At 38.1% G+C, this 20730-nt stretch overlaps 1 protein-coding gene across 6 annotated transcripts; it reads right to left on the bottom strand.

Annotated features, from left to right (window-relative positions):
• Positions 1-94: 94 nt before the first annotated feature.
• On the bottom strand, positions 95-20697 carry SLC35A5 (solute carrier family 35 member A5). Of its 6 annotated transcripts, none has more exons than XM_005903364.3 (7): positions 20499-20697; positions 19511-19656; positions 14655-14753; positions 13195-13328; positions 10460-10527; positions 3399-4179; positions 95-1767 (listed from the first exon to the last, which is right to left on the bottom strand). In XM_005903364.3, exons 2-7 carry the CDS (start codon positions 19635-19637, stop codon positions 1699-1701), a joined length of 1278 nt encoding a protein of 425 aa, XP_005903426.2. In that variant the 5' UTR covers positions 19638-19656; positions 20499-20697; the 3' UTR covers positions 95-1698. The 6 variants fall into 6 exon arrangements, with proteins under 6 accessions (XP_005903426.2, XP_070225229.1, XP_070225240.1 ...); XM_070369128.1 differs by lacking the exon at positions 20499-20697 and adding an exon at positions 20246-20426; XM_070369139.1 differs by lacking the exon at positions 20499-20697 and adding an exon at positions 20246-20426 and having other exon boundaries at positions 13195-13325.
• Positions 20698-20730: the final 33 nt, after the last annotated feature.

Raw genomic sequence — 20730 nt, 5'->3', positions numbered from 1 at the left:
AAATCAAGATCTCCTGGAAGAGAAAGTTTTAAAAGTTTTGAAATTAAAAATACTCTGTATTCCACCTCATATGACAAAGTGGCAACACAAGGTAAGGGTTTAATAATTATTTTATTTATAAATTTCCACCAACTCTTGCCATTCATATTATTCTGGCTATCACAGATGGATTAATAGCATCATCTTATATTTATCTACATGAAAATTAGGGGGAAAAAAGACATACAAACTGTATGAAAATGATACCTTAAAGCTCATATTTACAGTATAGCACTCTGTAAACACACAAGCCTATTAGCTAAAGTCAGCTCTTGTCCTATCGCCATCCAGCTGTACAGTCTTGGGCAAATCATTTGTTTCCTCATTTTTAAATTACCTATCACCTGACTCTTCTAACTCATAGACTCAATTGGATGCATGCAAAAATACCTCTAAAAATACCATGCAGTTTAAGTGTGAAATAAGTTACTATAAAGTGCTTTATTTATGACTAGCCTTCCTCTTTTTAGAGTAACACCATTCATAGTTCAGTAAAAGTCATTTGTTTGCAAAGTGACTCTTTTAAAAGGAAGTCTTCGGCACTAGTCTTACCAACAGTCTGGCAGGATCTGAAGCCAGTGGCTTAACCTTTAGGAACAGAATATGCTATAAATACATATAATAATCATAACTTCTATTTAATAACCAATAAAAGTAGCTTATTAGTTCTCTGAAATAGAATAATCCAAAAGTGACATGCTCAAACTGTGGAGAAAAAACCCATCACAGCTGGCTTAACTGATGTAAAATACAAGTGATAACTGAGGACTGGAAACCAACTTTCACCTAAATTGAAGCTTTTTTGTATAGAAAAACATCAAAGGATAATCACTAAAACTAAAATTCCCTGAAAATTCCTAAAAATTAAAATTCTGAGATTTTTGTTGAAAATTTTCTTTGGCAAAATATTTAGCAGACTACATTATTCTCAAATCAATGTTGTGGCCTTCAAGCAAATTTTTTAGAAAGAGTCACATTGCTTTTTAATTACAAAATGACTATCTCCATGACCTCAAAATTCAAAGGACAACCTAAGTGATATTTATAATGATAAAAAAGGGAAGACTATGGCATGCAGAGCAGAACCACACAATTATGAAAATCTAGCAAACTGATCTCTATTTGTATACTTACAGGGTAAAGCTAACATGATTATCACAAGTTTATTTTGGAATGGAGGAGGAGGAAAATAATTTGCAAATGTATCTTGACTTACTAAGTGTTTGGGTGTGTGCTCAGTCCCGTCTAACTCTTTGAGACCCCGTGAACTATAGCCTACCTGGCTCCTCCGTACAAAGAATTGTCTAGGCAAGAGTACTGGAGCAGGTTGCCATTTCCTACTCCTGGGGATCTTCTCAGCCCTGGGATCGAACCTGCATCTCCTGTAATGGATTCTTTATCACTGTGTCACCTGGTAAGCCCACAATGTACTAAGTACCATGTCATTAATGCAGTCTCCATACTATTACTCTTATGTCAGTTCCTTAGAACTTTTTAGCCTTTAGGTCCTCTAAGCTTTGGTTGGAATTATTTTGGGAATGGTTAGATATATGCAAAGAGTTTTATGCTTTAGAAATGTTCTTGGTTTATCAAAGTGAAAAGATAATTATCACACATAGTGAAAATGTTTGTGATAGCTGCCAACTATTTGGGTACCACTTAGAAAGTATCTTCATCTGATTCAATATCACTCTTGGGTTTGGTAAGTCTTTCCAGTTCTTCTCCATCCTAAAAGGAAACATGAAATCAGTAATTAATTAGGACAAAACTAGAAATGCTCCATTTTTAATGATTACTAATGCGAACCCTTACTAACAAATCATGGATCTTATTTAATTAAACTATAATCTGGCTAAATGAAATGAAATACTTATTCTTGGAATTTTAGACATATAATGAGATCATAAAAATTGGAATGCACTTCTAAGTATTTGAATTTCAAAGTTAACAAGAGCAAAGTAAAGCGCGCCCTCTGCTGGTCCTGAAGGGAAATGACTAAAGGTTGCAAAAATAGGTATAAACTAGGTGTTACCTAAATTCATTTTCTTTTACCTAAAAAAGTAGGGCAAACGGTGTTATTAGACTTTTGGAAAAGAATACAGAATTTATAAATCTATACTCTGACTGAGATCAGAGCAGGCTTATAGTTTTTCCATCTTAAGAATCTGTCGTATCATCACTTCAGAGGCATTAATGAGGGAAGTTCTACCATGAACTCTAATAAACAATAAGCTAACTTTCTCAGAGTAAAATGTTCATTGTATGTATGAACTATTACACGAAGTATGTTCATTGTGTGAACTATCTTTTGTGTTCATGAGAACTGTAAATTTAAACCTAGATAGAGGACTCTATTTTATGTTTTATTTAAACATACATCTAACTCCTAACTTGAGCCTCCAAAAGATCACTGCTGCTGCTAAGTCACTTCAGTCGTGTCAGACTCTGTGCGACCCCATAGATGGCAGCCCATCAGGCTCCCCGTCCCTGGGATTCTCTAGGCAAGAACACTGGAGTGGGTTGCCATTTCTTTCTCCAATGCATGAAAGTGAAAAGTGAAAGTGAAGTCGCTCAGTCGTGTCCGACTCTTTGAGACCCCATGGACTGCAGCCCACCAGGCTCCTCCATCCATGGGATTTTCCAGGCAAGAGTACTGGAGTGGGGTGCCATTGCAGACCTTCCTAAAACGATTATAAGCACTTAGAAGAATATTCAGAATAACTGCATGTGTACTTTTCTAGAAAACAGTTTTGGTCAACCTGCAGAGATTCTTTTGGGGACCAGCTTCTTAGTGAGATAAACAAGGCATGTCCTTCAGCAACCCTCTGGTTTATGAGTAACTACCAAGAAACGGAAAGAGCTAGGCTTTCAATTTAGTGATACATTTAACAAGACTTACTAATGTTGAAGATCAACTTTTCTTATCAAAGAAGTTTTTTTCCTCAACTATGGTGGAGTGAGAGGAGTAATGAATGGATAAGGAGTCAGACCTAATGGGTTTGTTACAAGCTCTTTCACTTAATATCTGTCACCCAGTAAGCCTCTTAGAGTCTGTTTCTTCATTGTAAAGCTATGGAGACTAGACAAGATAACCTATGAAGCATCTCTGGCTCTATGACTCTATAATATTCTATGATACAGCTAATGGATAAGGCCCTTGACACTCTGATTTATAATTTTTTTCAACCCCTGACAGTACTATCATGAGCCCTTACACACAAGGAGTCCAGCAAATGTTGAATGATTTTTTAAACTCACAGAGATCAGATATATCCTGTGATAAAACAGCCCTGATCTATTTCTTTTCTCGTATAACCACGCTTTGAATTTGGGAAGCAGCAGCATCCTCACAAACTTACCCCACTGGAGCGCTCCCAAAGAGTGCCACTTAGATCTCGAATCCTTTCTTTCCTAGGTACGTTTTCCACACCTTGAGGATTGCTGGCATTGTAAATAAGTATTGAGAGAAGAACTGATGGGGCTTCTAAGAAAAACTCCAGGGAGGGCCTGAAGTCAAAGACCAAGACAGACACCGTTGTGATGACGACAGTGGTGACCTGTGCCATCAAGACATGGAACATGTTATCCAGGAACTTCAGAATAAAGGCCACCGAGAGGCCCTGGAATGCAGTTACAAAAATAAGGGCTACTGAAAATGCATTGTGGCCATAAAAAATCCCACAATTCTTAATCTGATCACGGTTACCACTCTGAAGGCCCAGGGTCAGTCCATTAAAAAGAACACCAAAGAAATAGAGTTTGCTGTTCTGTACGAAAATGCTTTCGGTGAGTTGGTTCCCTTCCTTCAGTATCTTTTCATTATAGATATTGGCCATTGAAGAAATAAAACACTGGACTATAATAAGAACATGGCCCAAGCCAAGACGGATGTGACTGAAAACTCTGGCCGTTGTGTTCCACTGAGCTTCAGAAAATGTCCACTCCTTTGCTGTGCAATTGTCTTTCCTGGGACACTCACTTCTGAAGAGAAGACAGGAATTGGATGGGCTGAAGAGGGCGTCATGATGAAATCCATGTCCTGCCAGGCTATGCTGTGAGGTCTCCGTCCCAGAAGTGAGGGCCACAATAGACAAAAACAGAATCAGGAGGGAAGCCCACTGTATCCCGTTTAGATGCCTCCTGTTCAAAGATGAGAAAGGAGATTTTTAATTACTCATTTTCTCCCCTCCCACATCAACTGTTTCTATTGAACACTTAATTACTTGAGTACTTGGTTGCCTGAACCACATCATTTTTGCTAGCATTCTCTACAATTCAAGTTCAAAGGAAACCTGTTGGGTGAGTCTGCTTCTTGAACTTGTTATTTTTATTCACTTTTTAGAGTAATTGTCCCTTAAGGCCATCCAGTCATTTCTCCTAGCTGTTGTTTAGTCACTCAGTCATGTCTGACTCTTTTGCAACCTCCCCTAGGCTCCTCTGTCCATGGAATCTTCCAGGCAAGATTACTGGAGTGAATTGCCATTTCCTCCTTCAGGGGATCTTCACATTGTAAATTTCCTTCGAACTTTTATGTTTAACCAAGTCTCCTCTCTACCTTGAGAGCTGATCTTAGTTGTTTGGTACAATCACTTTTTATCTGGGAATAAAGTACATTAAAGCAGGAATTCTTAATCAAGTTTCCATGAATTGGAAGAAAATGTGATGAACTTTTCTGTGAATTCTTACAGTGTGTGCCAAAGGTTCTATAATACACAGGTGAATTTCTGGCCTTCCCCACCCTCTCCAGGAGACCCTTCAAAGCTCTGTCAAATTTTCAAAAGTATTCATGATCCAGAAATGATTTAAGGAGGAAGCTAGCTCCCTGATCCATAGCCTCATCATAAGGCATTACCCCCCAAACTACTGTTAGATAAGACAAGTTAAAATATATATATATATATTTTTAGTGTTTCAGTTGACAAAGTACTTATTTACTTTGTCCAAAAACACATTTTGAGAAAAAGAGGATGTAATGATTATTATTCCATTTTCTAAATTCAGTTTAACGGACACTTAATGAGTATCAACTATGTGCCAGGCATTCTGCAAAGACAAAAAAGACTTGGTCTCCATTCTCTAAGAATTTATACTTTAATAGGGAGAGTCATACCTAAATGATGACAATATAACGTGTGACATGTGATACACAGAACAACTAGGTTACACTGAGGAAGGAACACTTGAGTCTGTAAATAGAATCAGGTATCACTTTGAAGAGGAGATGACACTTAAGCTGAAAGATGAAAAATAAACTGAAGTTTGTCATGTGAAAAGAGAGTTGGTGATATATCCAGGCAGAGGCAAGAGTCTATGCAAAGGCTAAAAGAATGTACGTTGACTAAGGAAAGAGGAGGATGGCAGTCAGGTGGGAACTGCCAAGGACGCTTCTGGAGGTGACAACACCTTCAAGTTTGAAGATCAGTCAGTCAGATGAAGAAGAGGGATACCAAGAATAGAGCAACATAAACAAAGGCAGATGTGTAAAGCAACAGGTGAGAACTAGAAGAATTCTGCAGCATTTGTTGAGCATCTACCATGGGTCAGGCAGTTTGTTCTAGGGCAGGAAATGGTTCTCAGAGGTTAACTGACCTCCCTAAGGTCATGTATTCATGAGAGCAAGGAAGCAGTCTGAGTTATGGTTTTCTTAAGTCCTCCTCCTGGACCAATGCAATTCTTATGTATCAATACAATTCTGAGTACCCAGTATGATTATATGAGAATACGTGTTTGATCTTACCAATGCTTCCATAGAGTTTCATGCTGTGAAACTGCTAACTACACAGTCTCAAAAGCAGCACTATCTGATCATATCATATGTCTTCTTGTGCAGACACTTTCAAATAACCAGATCTAGCACTTCGTGACTGGACTAGCATAGTCCTACTTCATGAGGTCAGAAACTGTTAACTAGTCACTTACATTTCTGAAGGTGTAAGTGGCACACCTTCAGTGGTAGAAAGCTAATGTGATGGAAATTGAAGACACAGATGAAGTGCTTAATTTATAAGAATCATCATATAAGCAATTACTACACATCAAGGTAAAAGAGGCAATGATAATACTCTACAGGTCCTTTAGAAGCTATAGATTTTCACTAATATTGACACTGAGAAAAAAGAACCTAAGAAAGTAAAGCCTTATACAAGCTAAATGGTAACTGCTATAAATAATAACTCATTCAGGAATGTTCTGGGGGTTAATAATTACTAAGGACTAGGCTGAAAATAGATTTTCAGCAAAGAAAATATAACAGTTAAGTTATTCTGTAAAGTGAGCTGAGAATCTGCACTCTTAGAAATGATGACTGATTATGCCCAGAAGAGTCCTCCTCAGTTTAGGGGATGGACTCATGCAGAAGCTGAAGCTCCAATACTTGTGGCCACCTCACCTGAGCAAAAAGCCGACTCACTGGAAAAGACCCTGATGCTGGGAAAGATTGAGGGCAGGAGGAGAAGGGGACAACAGAGGATAAGATGGTTGGATGGCATCATCAACTCAATGGACATGAGTTTGAGCAAACTTGGGAGACAGTGAAGGACAGGGAAGACTGGCGTGATGCAGTCCATGGGGTTGCAGAGTCAGACACAACTTCGAAACAGAACAACAACAGTAGACACTCAACCGACCTCTCCACTGCTCTGTGAGACATTCAGATTGATGTGTGGAGCTGACCGCTCCTGACTGGAAGGCTGCTTGCTGAACCTGAGGGCCTCTCCTCCCAAGTGAACTTTTTGCTCAAAACAAGTGTCAGTTCCAAAACTTGTTTTTGCCAGGTTAGCTCATTATTCTAATCATATATTTTAATGATTATAGAAACCATAAATTATGTGTGAAAGAAAAGGATTGCTATTTTTATGAAAACTAACTTGAAAGCTTTAGGCAAATCACAAGATTTAAAAAAAAACTGCCTTTGAATTAGGTGCAGGTGAGTTTTAAGATTGGGGAATGAATAATAAAGAATCTACTATAAAAATATTTTTAAGGCTTGTTCCACTTTAAAGAAATTGGAACTGGAAACCATGGATGATGTATAATGAAGGTAGGTTCAAGCAAGAAAGAAGCCAAAGAACTCCCATCAGCAAATCCCAGATACACATAAAGGAAAGGCCTTAGCTCTTCATCAAAGGAATGATGAATGAAAACTCACATATCTTAAGTTAAATTTTCTAAAGTGTGTATATATACGTACACACATATACACAAAATACATATATACACCGTATTTGGTGGTAAACCAAGGCAGAGCAAGAAAATATTTAAGTGGAAAAATAACTTTTTTCAAAAAACCATACATCATACCTTTCTAATTAGCACAGAGGATGACCAGGGACATATTTATCATGAGAACTTATTAAAAAATATTTATCATGGGAATGAATGGTTTTGGGGAAATGCTTATATTACTGAGTGGCACTTTTGTGTTTCCTGCTACTTCTGAAAGTAAAGTTTACCACGCTTCCAAGATACCTATGAAAGTTTCAAAATATGTTTTTTAATAATTTTTTTCCCTGCTCATTGAAGAAATCAGAAAAACTCATACACATTCTTTAGGTAAAAGAAAGTGCTGTTCCTGGTTCTGTTCCCAAATCTCGATGTTCAGGTTGAAATATTATTCCCTAAAGCCTAGCAAACAAGAGTATACAACTCTGCCAAGCCTTAAGGGCAAACCAATGGGGCTCTGAGGCATGCTCATCATATTTCCACTTGAATCATTAAAGAGAGAATCTATGCATTCATATGGGATTTAGAATAAGACATTTGGATAGTGGTAGTTTTCTTTTTCTCACTTTCAAATTCTTACAAGTATATTCCTGCATTAGTCATCGGACTTATTTTTTTTCTACCTGTATAGCTTTATACTCTTTACCTGTATGGGAAAGGTATTTGATGGCTTTGCCAGAGTCAAGTATAAGACAAGATCTTCAATATTCTAAATGAGTTATTTATGGCAAACAAATTAAGAACTTGGGATAAAACTCAAACTATTTTTAGGTCAAAATTTTATTGCAAAAGACCATCAAAGAGTCACAAAAATCAAGTTACATAGGGGAAATCAAGCAATATACATTACCACCAATAAAAAGATCAAAACAGAACAAAATTGATTTTAAAATGTATTAACAGGTAATACTTAAAAGGTATTTCCATAAAATACATTATTAGGTTTATTATCATATTTTAGCTCTACTATTTCAAGTAACTTCAGGGCTGATTTGTGAATTACTCAAACTAAGATTCACTCTGGGAACTAAATTAAAGCTCCTGGAAATAATAAAAATGGATTTATTGTTTCTTTACCAAGTAACTTCTAAGTATTCAAAACAAAGAGATATTCACAAACTTAGAGGATGAACTTGCAGTTGCAGAGGGAAAGGATGGAGTGAACGGATACTAGGGAGTTTGGGATGGACATGTACACACTGCCATATTTAAAATGGATAACCAACAAGGACCTACTGTATAGCCTGGATAGGAGAGATGTTTGGGGAAGAATGGATACACATGTTATGTATGGCTGAGTCCCTTCGCTGTTCACCTGAAACTATTATAACACTGTTAATCGGCTATACCCCAAAACAAAATATAAAGCTTAAAAAAAAACAGAGATACTAACAACAAAGTTAACAAATGCCTAAGAATCAATATTACTGCTTTGAATATTAAAAGGTAAAATACATGAAAAAAAAGTTTGAACAATAGTTCATAATGTTGTTTGCCCCTCTGCCCCCAGCCTATTCACCTAGACTCCCTCCTCTGCAGCCAAGGGGAGCTGCCCAAAGGCTGCAAAATGCTTAGTGGCTCCGGGCTCCAGGCAGGCCCAGTCTAACTGCACCTACCATTAGTGGTCCTTACGGGATTAAGTTAAAATAGGGCGGAGAGGCCCTGTGGAGGCCCTAGGGTTTTCTGGTCACTGCCTGATGGAGAGCCTCCCTGCATAGCTGCCCACATGGCAGTCAGGGCACCCTGGGCAGGGCTTTTCCAAGTGGCCCTCACCTCAGCCTATGGCCCTGCTCATGCTCTGGAGTCACTAAAAAAAACAACCAACCAACTCTGGACACAGCTAGAGCTACTGGCCAATCTCAAGCCAGGCAATAACATACTTTTAACCTTCTCTTTGGGAAAATCAGTTTTAAATTAATGTAATTTTTGCATAATACTTATGCATTACATAGTAACACCATGCATACGCATAAACTATCATTTCATAGGAAGAAAACGTTTTTTTAACTTAAAGGTAAAAAAAAAAACCTCAAACAAAACAAAACAAAAAAATGCATGTTTTTGAAACCATTGCTCCCCTAATAGTGAACCTTTTTGTGTGTCAGTGCCAATAGTTTTTCCTTTATGGAAATGAATCTCAATTTTATCACAGGACTCAATATAAAAATATAATTGCTTACATATATCTCCTTAGAAGCCAACTTTTATCCTACTAAGTGATATTCACGCTGATTTTAAAGACCATAAAATGTTTTTGGATTAGCATTCTTTACTTATTAGTTCGACTGAATTATTCTCACAATTCATAAATGAAGAAAGTAATCAAAAAGCAAATTTCAGTTACTCTAACATTTAAATTGGTTGAAATGCTATGTTCATTTTTTTCCCCATATCTTACATCAACCACTAAACTGAATGCTTCCTCAAGGTAAAAGAAAATCTTTCAAGAATATCATATAATTTCTAAACTGAATGCATCAAGGGATTCCACAAATAACTGCTGAGTGCCTATGTACCAAGCCTTTCACCCTTCTGTGCACATCAATTATGAAAACACTCTGTCACAGTACACTGAGAAAGAAATTAAAAACAGAAAGTAAATGTAAAATTAAAACAATCACAACAAATATAACAAAAAGTTATTTTATTTTCCATCATCACCACCATCATTAAACAACAAATTAAACCGGAGTTAAGTACCCAGATCCTGTATCACTTTAGGACATTCTGGCCTTTTCTTTGCAGCAGAGACTATTTAAATGTGATGCAAATCCTCTGCCAGTTACAGCTTAAATAATATACTTATCTCAAGGACTTTAATAAAGACAATTTGTCACTTTTTATCATCTCCAAACTCCAAATAACAAATACATTAATTTTAGGAACTTCTTGGTTCCCTATTAATGTACAGAGATTCTGTTAAAAAAAAAAGAAAAAGCTAATGAATTCTTTGTTGAAAATCCGGCACTAAAAATTAAAGTAATTAAAATCCAGTCATTTGTCTCTTTTTTTGAGATGCTAAGGAAAAACATTTCAAACAGTGAATTGCAACTGCTTTCCAGATGGGTTAGACAACCTGCCCAATACACAAAGCCAATTAGCAATAAAATCCCGGCCTTGGGATTCAGAGGGTATATCATCTGAAACAAGGCGGTGCCACTTTAAAGTATGATATATGCTTTCACAACAAGTTACTTACTTCAGTACTATCCTGAATAGGAGAGCTGTTGTTATAATGCTAAAATTTGAGAAGATAACAGCCATGGCCTAGAAAGAAAGAGAAGATAGAGTTACAATCCAAACAAAGCACTGACCTCAGAAATCTCCCAGCTTGGTGCAAGTTCACCTGACAAAAAAAGCTTTTTGGTCAAAACCCAGAGGGGTTATTAGGGCAACTACTTCACTAGAGGATTAAATTCTATTTTTATTGCTGGTTGAATTTATGCAGATATGATCAAATCATTGTACAGGCTTTGAAAATGTGCTGAAGTTCAGCAAATGCCTGAGTAATAATCTGTAAGAGCAGATCTGGAAATACTTATAAACTCTAAAGGTTTAAGTCCAGAAATAATAGTTACCATGACTATAAAGCATACTTTTTCAAGCTCTCAAAGAGATTTATATAGTCTTTTAACGCTGATTCTGTGGGTAGAGAGAAAAGGCAAGTACTGTTAGGCTCATTTATACATTAGGAAGACAGAGGTATAGGTTTTTAAGCATTTTTAATGTTCTAGAATGAAATCAATTTACTTGGTTGAACTACAGTGATTCAATATCAGTGATTCATTACCAAACTCATACTTGACAGTCCTTTGGATTTATTCCCATTGTTCTGAACAATGGAAAAAATTAGAAAGGTGCTAGCCAGATTTTTATAAAGGTTTGTTTCTCTGAATTCAGTAAAATTGCACATATGAGAATATTAATCTGAATATATGTACACTTTGGCCCAGAAAGTATGAAATTTATCAGTATCCTCATAACTGGATCTGACAATGTTAATTATTTTTAAAAACAAGTCCTACTGCCTTCTTCCTGTCACTTTACATTGATTAAACCCTAAAGAGTTTCCACAATCTATACAACCAGTAAACATGACTAATATACAGCTGAATCAGAGAAATGAGTAAATCCAATAAAAACCAGCAAAAACTCCAAGAATACAACATTGCTCTTTTTCCACTCCACTTTTATGGGAACCATTAAGGTTTTCTCTGTAGATGAATGCTTGCAAACTCCTGGTTAGGAGGCAAGTAAGAGGAGATGAGAAAAGTATGTGGCTGGTAAGGGGGAAAGTGGTGGCTCTGATCAGTCACAGTAAGAGCAGTGCAAAGGTCCACAATGAAACAGCCCGCTGGCCTGGGGCCCTGTATCTACTCTGTCCAGGTAGTAGTACACAATAAACAAAATACCAGAGCTCTTTGCCCCCAAACTGCCATGCATCTCTAATTCTTTCCCACTAGGCTTGGGCACAGCAATACACAGAATATGAATGCCAAGGGATTTATTTTGTAGTATCTGTGGTTGTAAGCGATGAGGAAGGAAGAGCAAAGCAATAAGTTGTAACAACAGGAAGCTGCAATCTTGCTTCAGTACTGGGGATTTAGCAAAGCGGTATAAATTCAGAGCTAGTCTGTTAGATACCAACAAAACACAACAAACATATACTTGTTGAATGTGAAAAATTATGTCGTTGGGTACAGGAATTCTCAGATCTGAAAAACAAAAGTGAAAGAATTTAGAAGAGGACACAGTTTAGATGCAATGAACTTACTAATAAAATGGACCACAGGTAAAGGAACCTCAGGTGCTCTGGGGTTCTGGCCCAGGTCCTTGCCTTTGGGCTAGTATGGTAACATTATTCTATTTTTATCAAGCAGTTTGGTTTTGCCTGGTTCTAATCTTCTAAACTGTGCAAAAGAATCAAACTCCTGTTCTCTACCTCAGTGCCTTCTTGCACCCTCCTTTTCACCCCACTCTCAAACTGATTTGGCTATACCTAAAGAGGCTTCAAACACAGGATTAGTGTCAACAGAAATCCTACTTATAATCAAAATGAATGAATTTGCTCTTTAAAACACATTTTGTTAAATGCAGCAACAGAAACTTTCATTTTATAAAATAAAATTATAGACAGGAAAAAAATACATGTGATTCCAAATGAATAATAAGTAAAAGCAGAAGTATGTGTTAATCACTCAGTCGTGTCTAACTGTTTGAGACCCCATGGACTGTAGCCCGTCAGGCTCCTCTATCTATGAAATTCTCCAGGCAAAGAATACTGGAATGGGTTGCCACTTTCTGCTCCAAAAGCAAAAGACCAAAGTTTAATTCTGATTACTAGTGGCTCTCTAAATTGGCACAGGGAATGCCAGGAGAGATAAGAAGCATTTCTAGTATTATCAGTCATGGACAGCATTTAGATTGGGAGGATAGAATCTCTACCCTTAAACAACTTGTTGGTTAAATGACAGGACTAACACAAAAAGAAAATCATACCAATAGAATACATATAAATCACATAAAACAAGTATAAGAGCGGTACACTGAGAATATAATTTTCTGAGTTGAACAACAGAATCAGCCTGGAGGTCCTGGGTATTGAGATTAGCATTAGAGGTGCATGACCACAGGATGGCTCAGAAACTAGGCAGATAGGTTAAGATTACACAGAGATGGCTCTAGATCCAGGGATCAGGAAGCAGCTCCTTCAGATCAGTCAGCACAGTGTAATACAGTTATCTTTCACAGTGGGAGAGTCTGGCAAGTAGATTGGCTGTGCTCAGATGATTCTGGTAAAACCTTAGGAAGGCCAGTGAGGCAATGAGAAACTAACAAAGGTAAGGAAAACAATTAAAAAAGAGAAAAAGGTTAGTTCTAGGATTCATTTCTCTTGTCTTTTCAGTGCTATTTTCTTTGTCTTTATTTACTTACAGGCTGAAGATAGGAAAGGACATAGAAGACAATCAAATTATCCAGGAAATAAAGAAAGGCAGGAATGGACCACTTCATGAAATTAAAGAATTCCTTCCAGGAACCACATCTCAACTTTCTATTTTGATGATCTTCTGGAGAAAGAAATACAGCAATAAATATATAACCTTGATAAGAATGCACATACTTTTAGAGAAAGTAACTTATATCAACTCCTGACAACAATTCTTTAAAAGAGGCTTAACAAATTTGTTTTCATAAGTGACTATTAGTCTTGAGAAATCAAGGACAACACAGGATTTCATTACTGTCTTTCTTCATCCCACCACTGTGTCCATCACTGGTATCAGCAACACCTTAGGAATTACGATTTTCTTAATTTCTGCTAACCTGAGATAGATGTATCACTGAAGAATGCAACTCAGGATACCTTTACAGTTTCTCTTACTACTCTGAGCATAAAGCCAAAAGAGATCAACAAGTTCAAATTTTTAAGTGGAAAGAAAAATCAATCACTTGTGCTGGAATTTTTTTACCCTGCAGGGCTGTGTGAGGGGAGGAGGGGGAGGGAATCACAAAAGGGAGATATTAACTAAAACTTAAATAGACGGGAGTAGATAAAATTGACTTTTACTCATCCTAGTATGAGTTATTATCCTATCTCTAAGATTCCAAAAACTTAGGAAGGTACTGTAACAGAGAATGTAAAATAAAACAAAAAGATAGAAGTCAATTTAAATTTAAGCCCTAGTAAATGACACATACATTTTATGAGATAAGAAATGTATTCTACCAACTAGAAACGTCGCACAGACTGAAACTTTAGAAAATGAAAAGACATCTTTCAGGGCAAGCGTTTGGCAGTCTAAAGTTCTCTGTTTACCTGATGTGGGAAGGCAGACCAAAGTAGTAGAGAGGTAAGGTTCAATAACTGGAGAATTAATAGCCACAAAAAGCTACTTACTTTAGATGTGAGGAAGGATTAGTACCCTTATTTGATAGCTAATGAAACTGGAACTCAGAAAAGTAAAATAATCTGCCCCAGAATATAGTTTCTCTAACTTCCAAGTGGTATGCCGCCTCCCCTAAAGGAAATGAGGATGGCTGTCCAGTATGCTACATATCAAGTTAGACAGCAGTGATTTAGATGATTCTGAACTTGGATACAAACTAACTCCCTATGGGACACCCCACAGGAACAAGTCAAGAGGCAGAGCAGTGGACAGGACGCTAGGACAGTTGGGGCTCTGCCCCCTCCTACCCAGCACCACCTCACACTTTCTGTTTGAGCCTGTTCCTTACCTGCCAAACATGGGTAATCATACTTCTATTTGTATCTTAGCATCTTCATATATACAATTAATGGGCTAGGCTAACTGACATAAAATGTTCCTTTCAGTTCTAACATTTTTTGATTCTCTGATTTTTAACCAGTTATATAGTACCATGTCAAGACTCACCTTTCTTTAAAACCCAGAATGACACAAGCGCACAGAAAACCAGCTTTACCAGTTCTGAGCACACATTCACAGTAGTTGGAAGATAATCATATTTGTTCTCTGAAATGAAACAGAAATATTTTTTAACTATAAATTTTGGTCTATATAATGTTTGTTGTTGTTTAGCTGCCCAGTTGTATCTGATCCTTTTGTGATTCCATGGACTATAGCCTGCCAGACTCCTCTATCCATGGGATTTCCCAGGCAAGAATACTGGAGTGGGTTGCCATTTCCTTCTCCAGGGGAATCTTCCAGGGATTGAACCTGCATCTCCTGTATTGGCAGGCAGATTCTTTACCACTGAGCCACCAGGGAAACCCATATAATGCTTACATATACTAATGGTTAATAATTTAGAGTTGTTTCTAAACTTAATAGTTAGATTTTAATACTGGTTACATTAAATTTCATCCAGTTGGCTTTGTTCTTTCCGATGTTTGAGTCAATGCACCTAATGTGTTAGTTAGTCCTACCCCAGTATTTTATTATCTTTGAAATTGAGAACTACATCTCTAATGTTTTCATTCAAGTTGTTGAAAAATGTGCTGAGGGGGCTAGGGCTACCAGCAAAGAAAGCTTTGTGGTATGGTGTTAGAGACCACCTTCTAAATGGACTATTACTTAACAATCAGGGCCTGACTCATCAACCAGCTATCAACTTACGTAGTTGAATTATTACCCAGCTCATGGTTCCTCTTAAGTGTCTTATGTGCCTTGCTTAAACCAACATACATTCTGTGATATTCCCTAACTCAGAGGTTTCCTATCTGTTTCATATCACGGTCCACACGGAAAACATTATTTGTTAGGCACTTTGGGACAAACAGATGTTGAGGTAACAAGAAGAAAGCAGCCTGAGGCAAGAGGCAACTGGCCCAGGGCTCTGGAGTGGACAAACATGCTCTCAGACACATCCAAACCCACTGACACATTAGGAAGAGATGTCCCAACTTACAAGTCAATCTAATTAGGAAATGAGATTTGGTTAGTACATATTGACTTAGCTGTTACTTCTTTTTTCCAAATGCTTACAAACAACTTGTTCGATACTTTTACCAAGGACAAACATAAATTTTATCCAGTACTATTTTGAGGCATGCATTTTAAAAAAAATATTTGCTTTGTTTCCCTTGGTTGTCATATGAAAAAACCAAACTGGCCAAGTAGAAAGGAAAAAAGCCAACTCAACATTCTTTCTCCCCAGAACATCCTTTCTTCCTCTTTTCTGTGGTTTTCCCTGACCTTCTCAACCCATGCATAATCAATCCTTTATTCTTCTCCAATCCTGTAGCACTACTGTAAGCAGATGAAGTTGGGGGTCCCTGGAGAAAGAGAACAGGCATGGCTCTCTTGACATGAGATGCCATTTTTAGCTTAAGTCATCTGTGACCTAAACTTGGCCACAATGCTTATCTCTGAACAGGTCTCAGTAATTAAGAATCTTATGGAAACAAAAGAATGTAGGAATAAACTGTTATCAGTCAAGATATCAGTTCATAAGATATTTGACCATATCAGTTATAAAGATATCAGTAAAGATATCAGTTCATAAGATATTCGACCATATCGGTTATAAAGACTCCCAGTTCAGTTTCAATGGTAAAGATGACACTGCAGTGTTCAACCACCAGATCAACCAGAAGCTAAGGGATGGCGATGTTGATCTCTTCTGCCCCTCGCAACTTCAGTCAGCTACAGTTTGGATTCTGTCAATAACCCAAGCCCCTTCATAAAATGCAGCTTAACTTAAAACTTCCTCAATTTTGCTGTTTGGGGAGACACTGCTTTGGGAAAGCTCTCAGGTGTTCTCCTTACTTGCTACAAGTAATAAATCCTTTCTTCTCCTGACCTTTGGCCTGGTTGTATCTTTTGGTTCAACACCTATCAAGAGATGAACCCAGTTTTCGGGTAACTACCTATAAATCTTTTAACAGTGCTTGTAACACTGTATTATGTTTATTTTTTATGTTGTATGTCTTACCCTTAAAATGTAAGCTTCTAATAAGACAGGGACCATGTTAGTCATCTTCCTATGCCTGGCAGTTAAGTGTTCTGTACTACAGGAACTTACTTAACTGCCTCTTAAACTTCGTCCATCATTAAAAGCTTATCTAAGAACATCTTTCCCTCCCTTTCTGAGCTCAAAGCTAGACTGAAATCACATTCTATTATCCTCCAACAATACTTGCATTATTCTCTGGCATGATATACATGAGCATACATGCACACACAAAAATAGAGGGCCTCAGACCACAACTTTCAAACTCTTGTCACCGCTCTTCAACTCATTCTTGTGTTTTGTTTTTTTCCTTGCATTTCTCTCATGGCTGATTCCAAATCATGCCATGGTATCATTCCACTCACCTTCTGCCCACACTCACAATCTTGTCTACACCACACTCATCCTTACTGGTTTCTCTTCAGTCCCAGAGAGGACAGCAATGGCCTCACTATTCATCCATTCTCCCCATTAAAACCTTCCCTTCTCTTCAGGAGCTTTGTTACAGTAAGTATTTCCTCTGGCTTCAGTGTATCTTTTTTGTCTTTCTATTAATTGCCTTCTTCTCCTCTCCTACAAATATGCTCAAGATTACCAACTCAAAAAAAAACCTCCATTATACCCACTTTCCACTCAGAGCTTGTCCCCAAACAGTCTGGTTTCTGATCCCACCTCAGTACTCCAACTATCTAGTCCCTGAGCCTTCTAATTAGTAATTCCAAAGGGCAGGTTTTAATCCTTATCTCATCCTGATATTGCAATTCTCCCCCTGGTCTTCAAACTCCCTTCTACAAGTCATGTGCATTTAGTTCTCTCATCTTTCTAATTCCTTCTTAAGGTCCTTCTGAGTATTCACATGCCTGTTAACCATTGGCATTCCTCAGATTTCTATCTTTGGCTCTTATTTTCTCATTCTGTGTGCTTACCCTGAATGAGCCCTCTTCTCATCAAGTTTTAAATGTCAATTTAATATTAATGTTTCCAAATCTGTATTCTTGAACATTTAATGCTCACTAAATATATCCACATGAAGAACTATCTTCTATTTATTCACTACACTGGCAGTTCCTTGACATGTGTGAAGTGCTAGACACTGCAGGACACAGCTCCTGGCCTCATGTGAGGTACAAGAGCTAAAATTTTAATCTCTATGAGCTCTGTCCAATCTCCTCTTCCTCCTTGGTCTCCATCTCAATTGGGAGCATCATTAGTCTACTGGGCATCTAAACCAGAAACCTCTGAGTGAGCTATCCAATACTTCCATCTCCTTCAGTCTCCACATTCAGTACACTCTCCAAGTCCTGTCTTTTTTTTTTGGTCACACCACACCGCTTATAGGATCTTAGTTCCCTCAACCAGGGATTGAACCAGGGCCCTCTGCCAGTGAGAAAGTGGAGTCCTAACCACCAGACTACCAGGGAATTTTCAAGTCCTGTGTTTTCTATGTTTAGAATATTTCTTGAATCTATCCTCTTTTCTCTACTCCTACTTTAAAATCCTTCATTAGTTTTCATCATCTGTGGCTCGAATTTGTAATAACTCCCCAACTGGCTACTTCTCTTTTCCTTTAGTCTTGTCTTCAGCCAGCTATTGTAACAGTCTTTCTCATTTTACCCAGCTGTTTACAGTTCTCCAAGTACTCCCTGTCCCCCAGAATCTACAGCCTAGAGAATAAAGTGTCAGATCCTTAGCATGGCCTGTGTGATCAACTATGTGATCATTGCCCTCTCTAGCCAAGCACTCCTTCCTCCCCTCCTCCAAGTCCTTAAAATTTTTTCTCAGTAATTCTGAATGACATGTTCTCACAATCCACCCGGCTTCTTGATACATCTGTCGATTTTTACAGGCTGCTGCTTCTGTTTTGAATACCTTTGCCCACCTTGTCTTCTTGTAGGTCAACTGTCACCTTACCAGGGAAGTGTTCCCTGATCTCTTTGCAGTCCACGTCACGCTCTCTCAGAGAGAATATATCACCTTCTACTCTAAACTACCTCTGCATCTTTGGTATAGAACTGCAATTATACTGTATTTTCTTGATGCATTTACATGTATTTTCTCTACTAATAAACTGTGAATTCTTAAGAATAAGGTCTACATATTATGCATTTTGAACCTTAATACTAACATTTAGCTCAGTGTGAATTAAGCTGTTAAAATATAAATTTTTACATCAGGAATAATAAAAGATTTCTTGAGTACGTATTTACCAAAACTAATAACCTGTACTGTTCCACTGATAATGTAATTAAAATAGTACCTTACAAATGCCAGGTGACCAAATATATCTCCTATTTCAAAATAAGTTATATATTGCTATAGGCTCAGAAACACTTGCTGACTGAAGCAACAGTCAGATGTTATGATCTGTTCTGCAAAAGTTTTGATCTGTACTTAACTGACAAAAATTTTACTCAGCATCAAAAATTTTTCTTGGTAAGGAATGCAAGAGTAAAGAATCATATTTAAACATGTTTTATCATTTACATGAAGCAGAGGGCTTTTAAAGTCAGTCCTGTCAGACTCTTTGTGACCTCATGGACCATAGCCCTGGATTGTAGCCCACCGGGTTCCTTTGTCTATGGAATTCTCCAGGCAAGAACACTGGAGTGGGTTGCCATTCTCCTCTCCAGGGACCCTTCGCCACCTAGGGACTGAACTGGGGTCTCCCACCTTGCAGGCAGATTCTTTACCATCTGCGCCACCAGATGGTGGCCAACTTTTAAGAGTATTATTCCCATTTTATATACAAGGAAACTAAAAACAAGAAAATGTGCAGTTAGATGGAAGTGCTCCATACATATTCCAAATCTTAACTTACCTTCATTAGCTGAATATTTTACCAGTAGGATGCGACTTGAGCTTAAAGTAATGAATATGGCCCCCAGCAGGAATGTATACATTGCTGACGAGGCGCTTAACATGGGATGACCACAACTGCTTTCCATTCCACTGCTTTTTAATTCCCTTAAAGAGAATAATAAGTTCAATCAGCAACCATGCTGGCAGATTAAGCATAACACAAGTACCACTTATTTGTGAAGAACAGAAAAGGAATTTTTTTAGATGTCTAGCTATGGCTATACCTAAACCAAAAGTTGAGGAGTACAAGAGAAACCAGGGGAAAGGAAATCAAAGAGTCAATTTTAAAATCTCTGATCGGAGGGGGGAACTCCTTAGACAGTAAAGACGAGAGCCAGGTTAGAAGTGCTGTCCTCTAACCTGGACACTTTAGAAGGACACTTTAGGACTGCAGAATTCTGCAGAAAAACAATGCTTTAACTTTCATTCTTATGAGCAACTTTGCTCTAGAAGATAATTTCAGATTTGTATTTTTCTCCTCAGTAGCGTCTTTCCATAGGATGAAAAAGCGCTTGCTGGGTAAGATTTCGTTGCCATAAAGACCAAATGAAAATATCCGAAACACTACTGTTAATTTATACTGAATTACTGTTGAAAGTAGAAGATAACTTAAATATTAATGACTCTAAGGCCTTCTTTGGATATATTAAGGCCACTAAACTCTAGGCCGGATAATTAACTTGCCCAAACCAACCTAGTATAAAGACAGCGCACAGGACCTGGGAAACTGATGGGAGACGCGTTGAAAAATGCCAACACCCACAACCCTAGCGGGCCTAAGCCTACAGAGGCCAAAGAGATATCTCCCCTCCTCGGTAAGGACAGGTTTCTCTCCAACATCTAGGAACGCCTTCTTGTCACACATGCGCAAGAGGGATCTGGTCTGCTGCGCCCTCCCGTCAAACGCACGCGCACTTCTTTGCCCCGGGCGCGGGGGGCGCGGTTACCTCGGTCCCTTCGAAGAGCTTCTAGTGGAAGAACGCACATCCTAGAGCTGAGACAATAACTGTCTCGCTCGGCAACAGCAGCAGCAGCGGCAGCTTTTAGGGTCCATAGGCGAGGGAGCTATGAGAGGAAAAGAAAGGCGAATAGGCCTCTGGACAAGACCCTCCTATTCCGGAACAAAAAGCACAATAACGATCCGATGGGGAATGACCGGACCTGCCGCCCATTGCGCAG

The sequence above is a fragment of the Bos mutus genome, chromosome 1 (assembly GCF_027580195.1).
Source record: "Bos mutus isolate GX-2022 chromosome 1, NWIPB_WYAK_1.1, whole genome shotgun sequence".
Lineage (NCBI taxonomy): Eukaryota > Metazoa > Chordata > Mammalia > Artiodactyla > Bovidae > Bos > Bos mutus.
The sequence above is the reverse complement of the archived record's forward strand: the minus strand, read 5'-3'. Positions and strand labels throughout refer to the sequence as shown.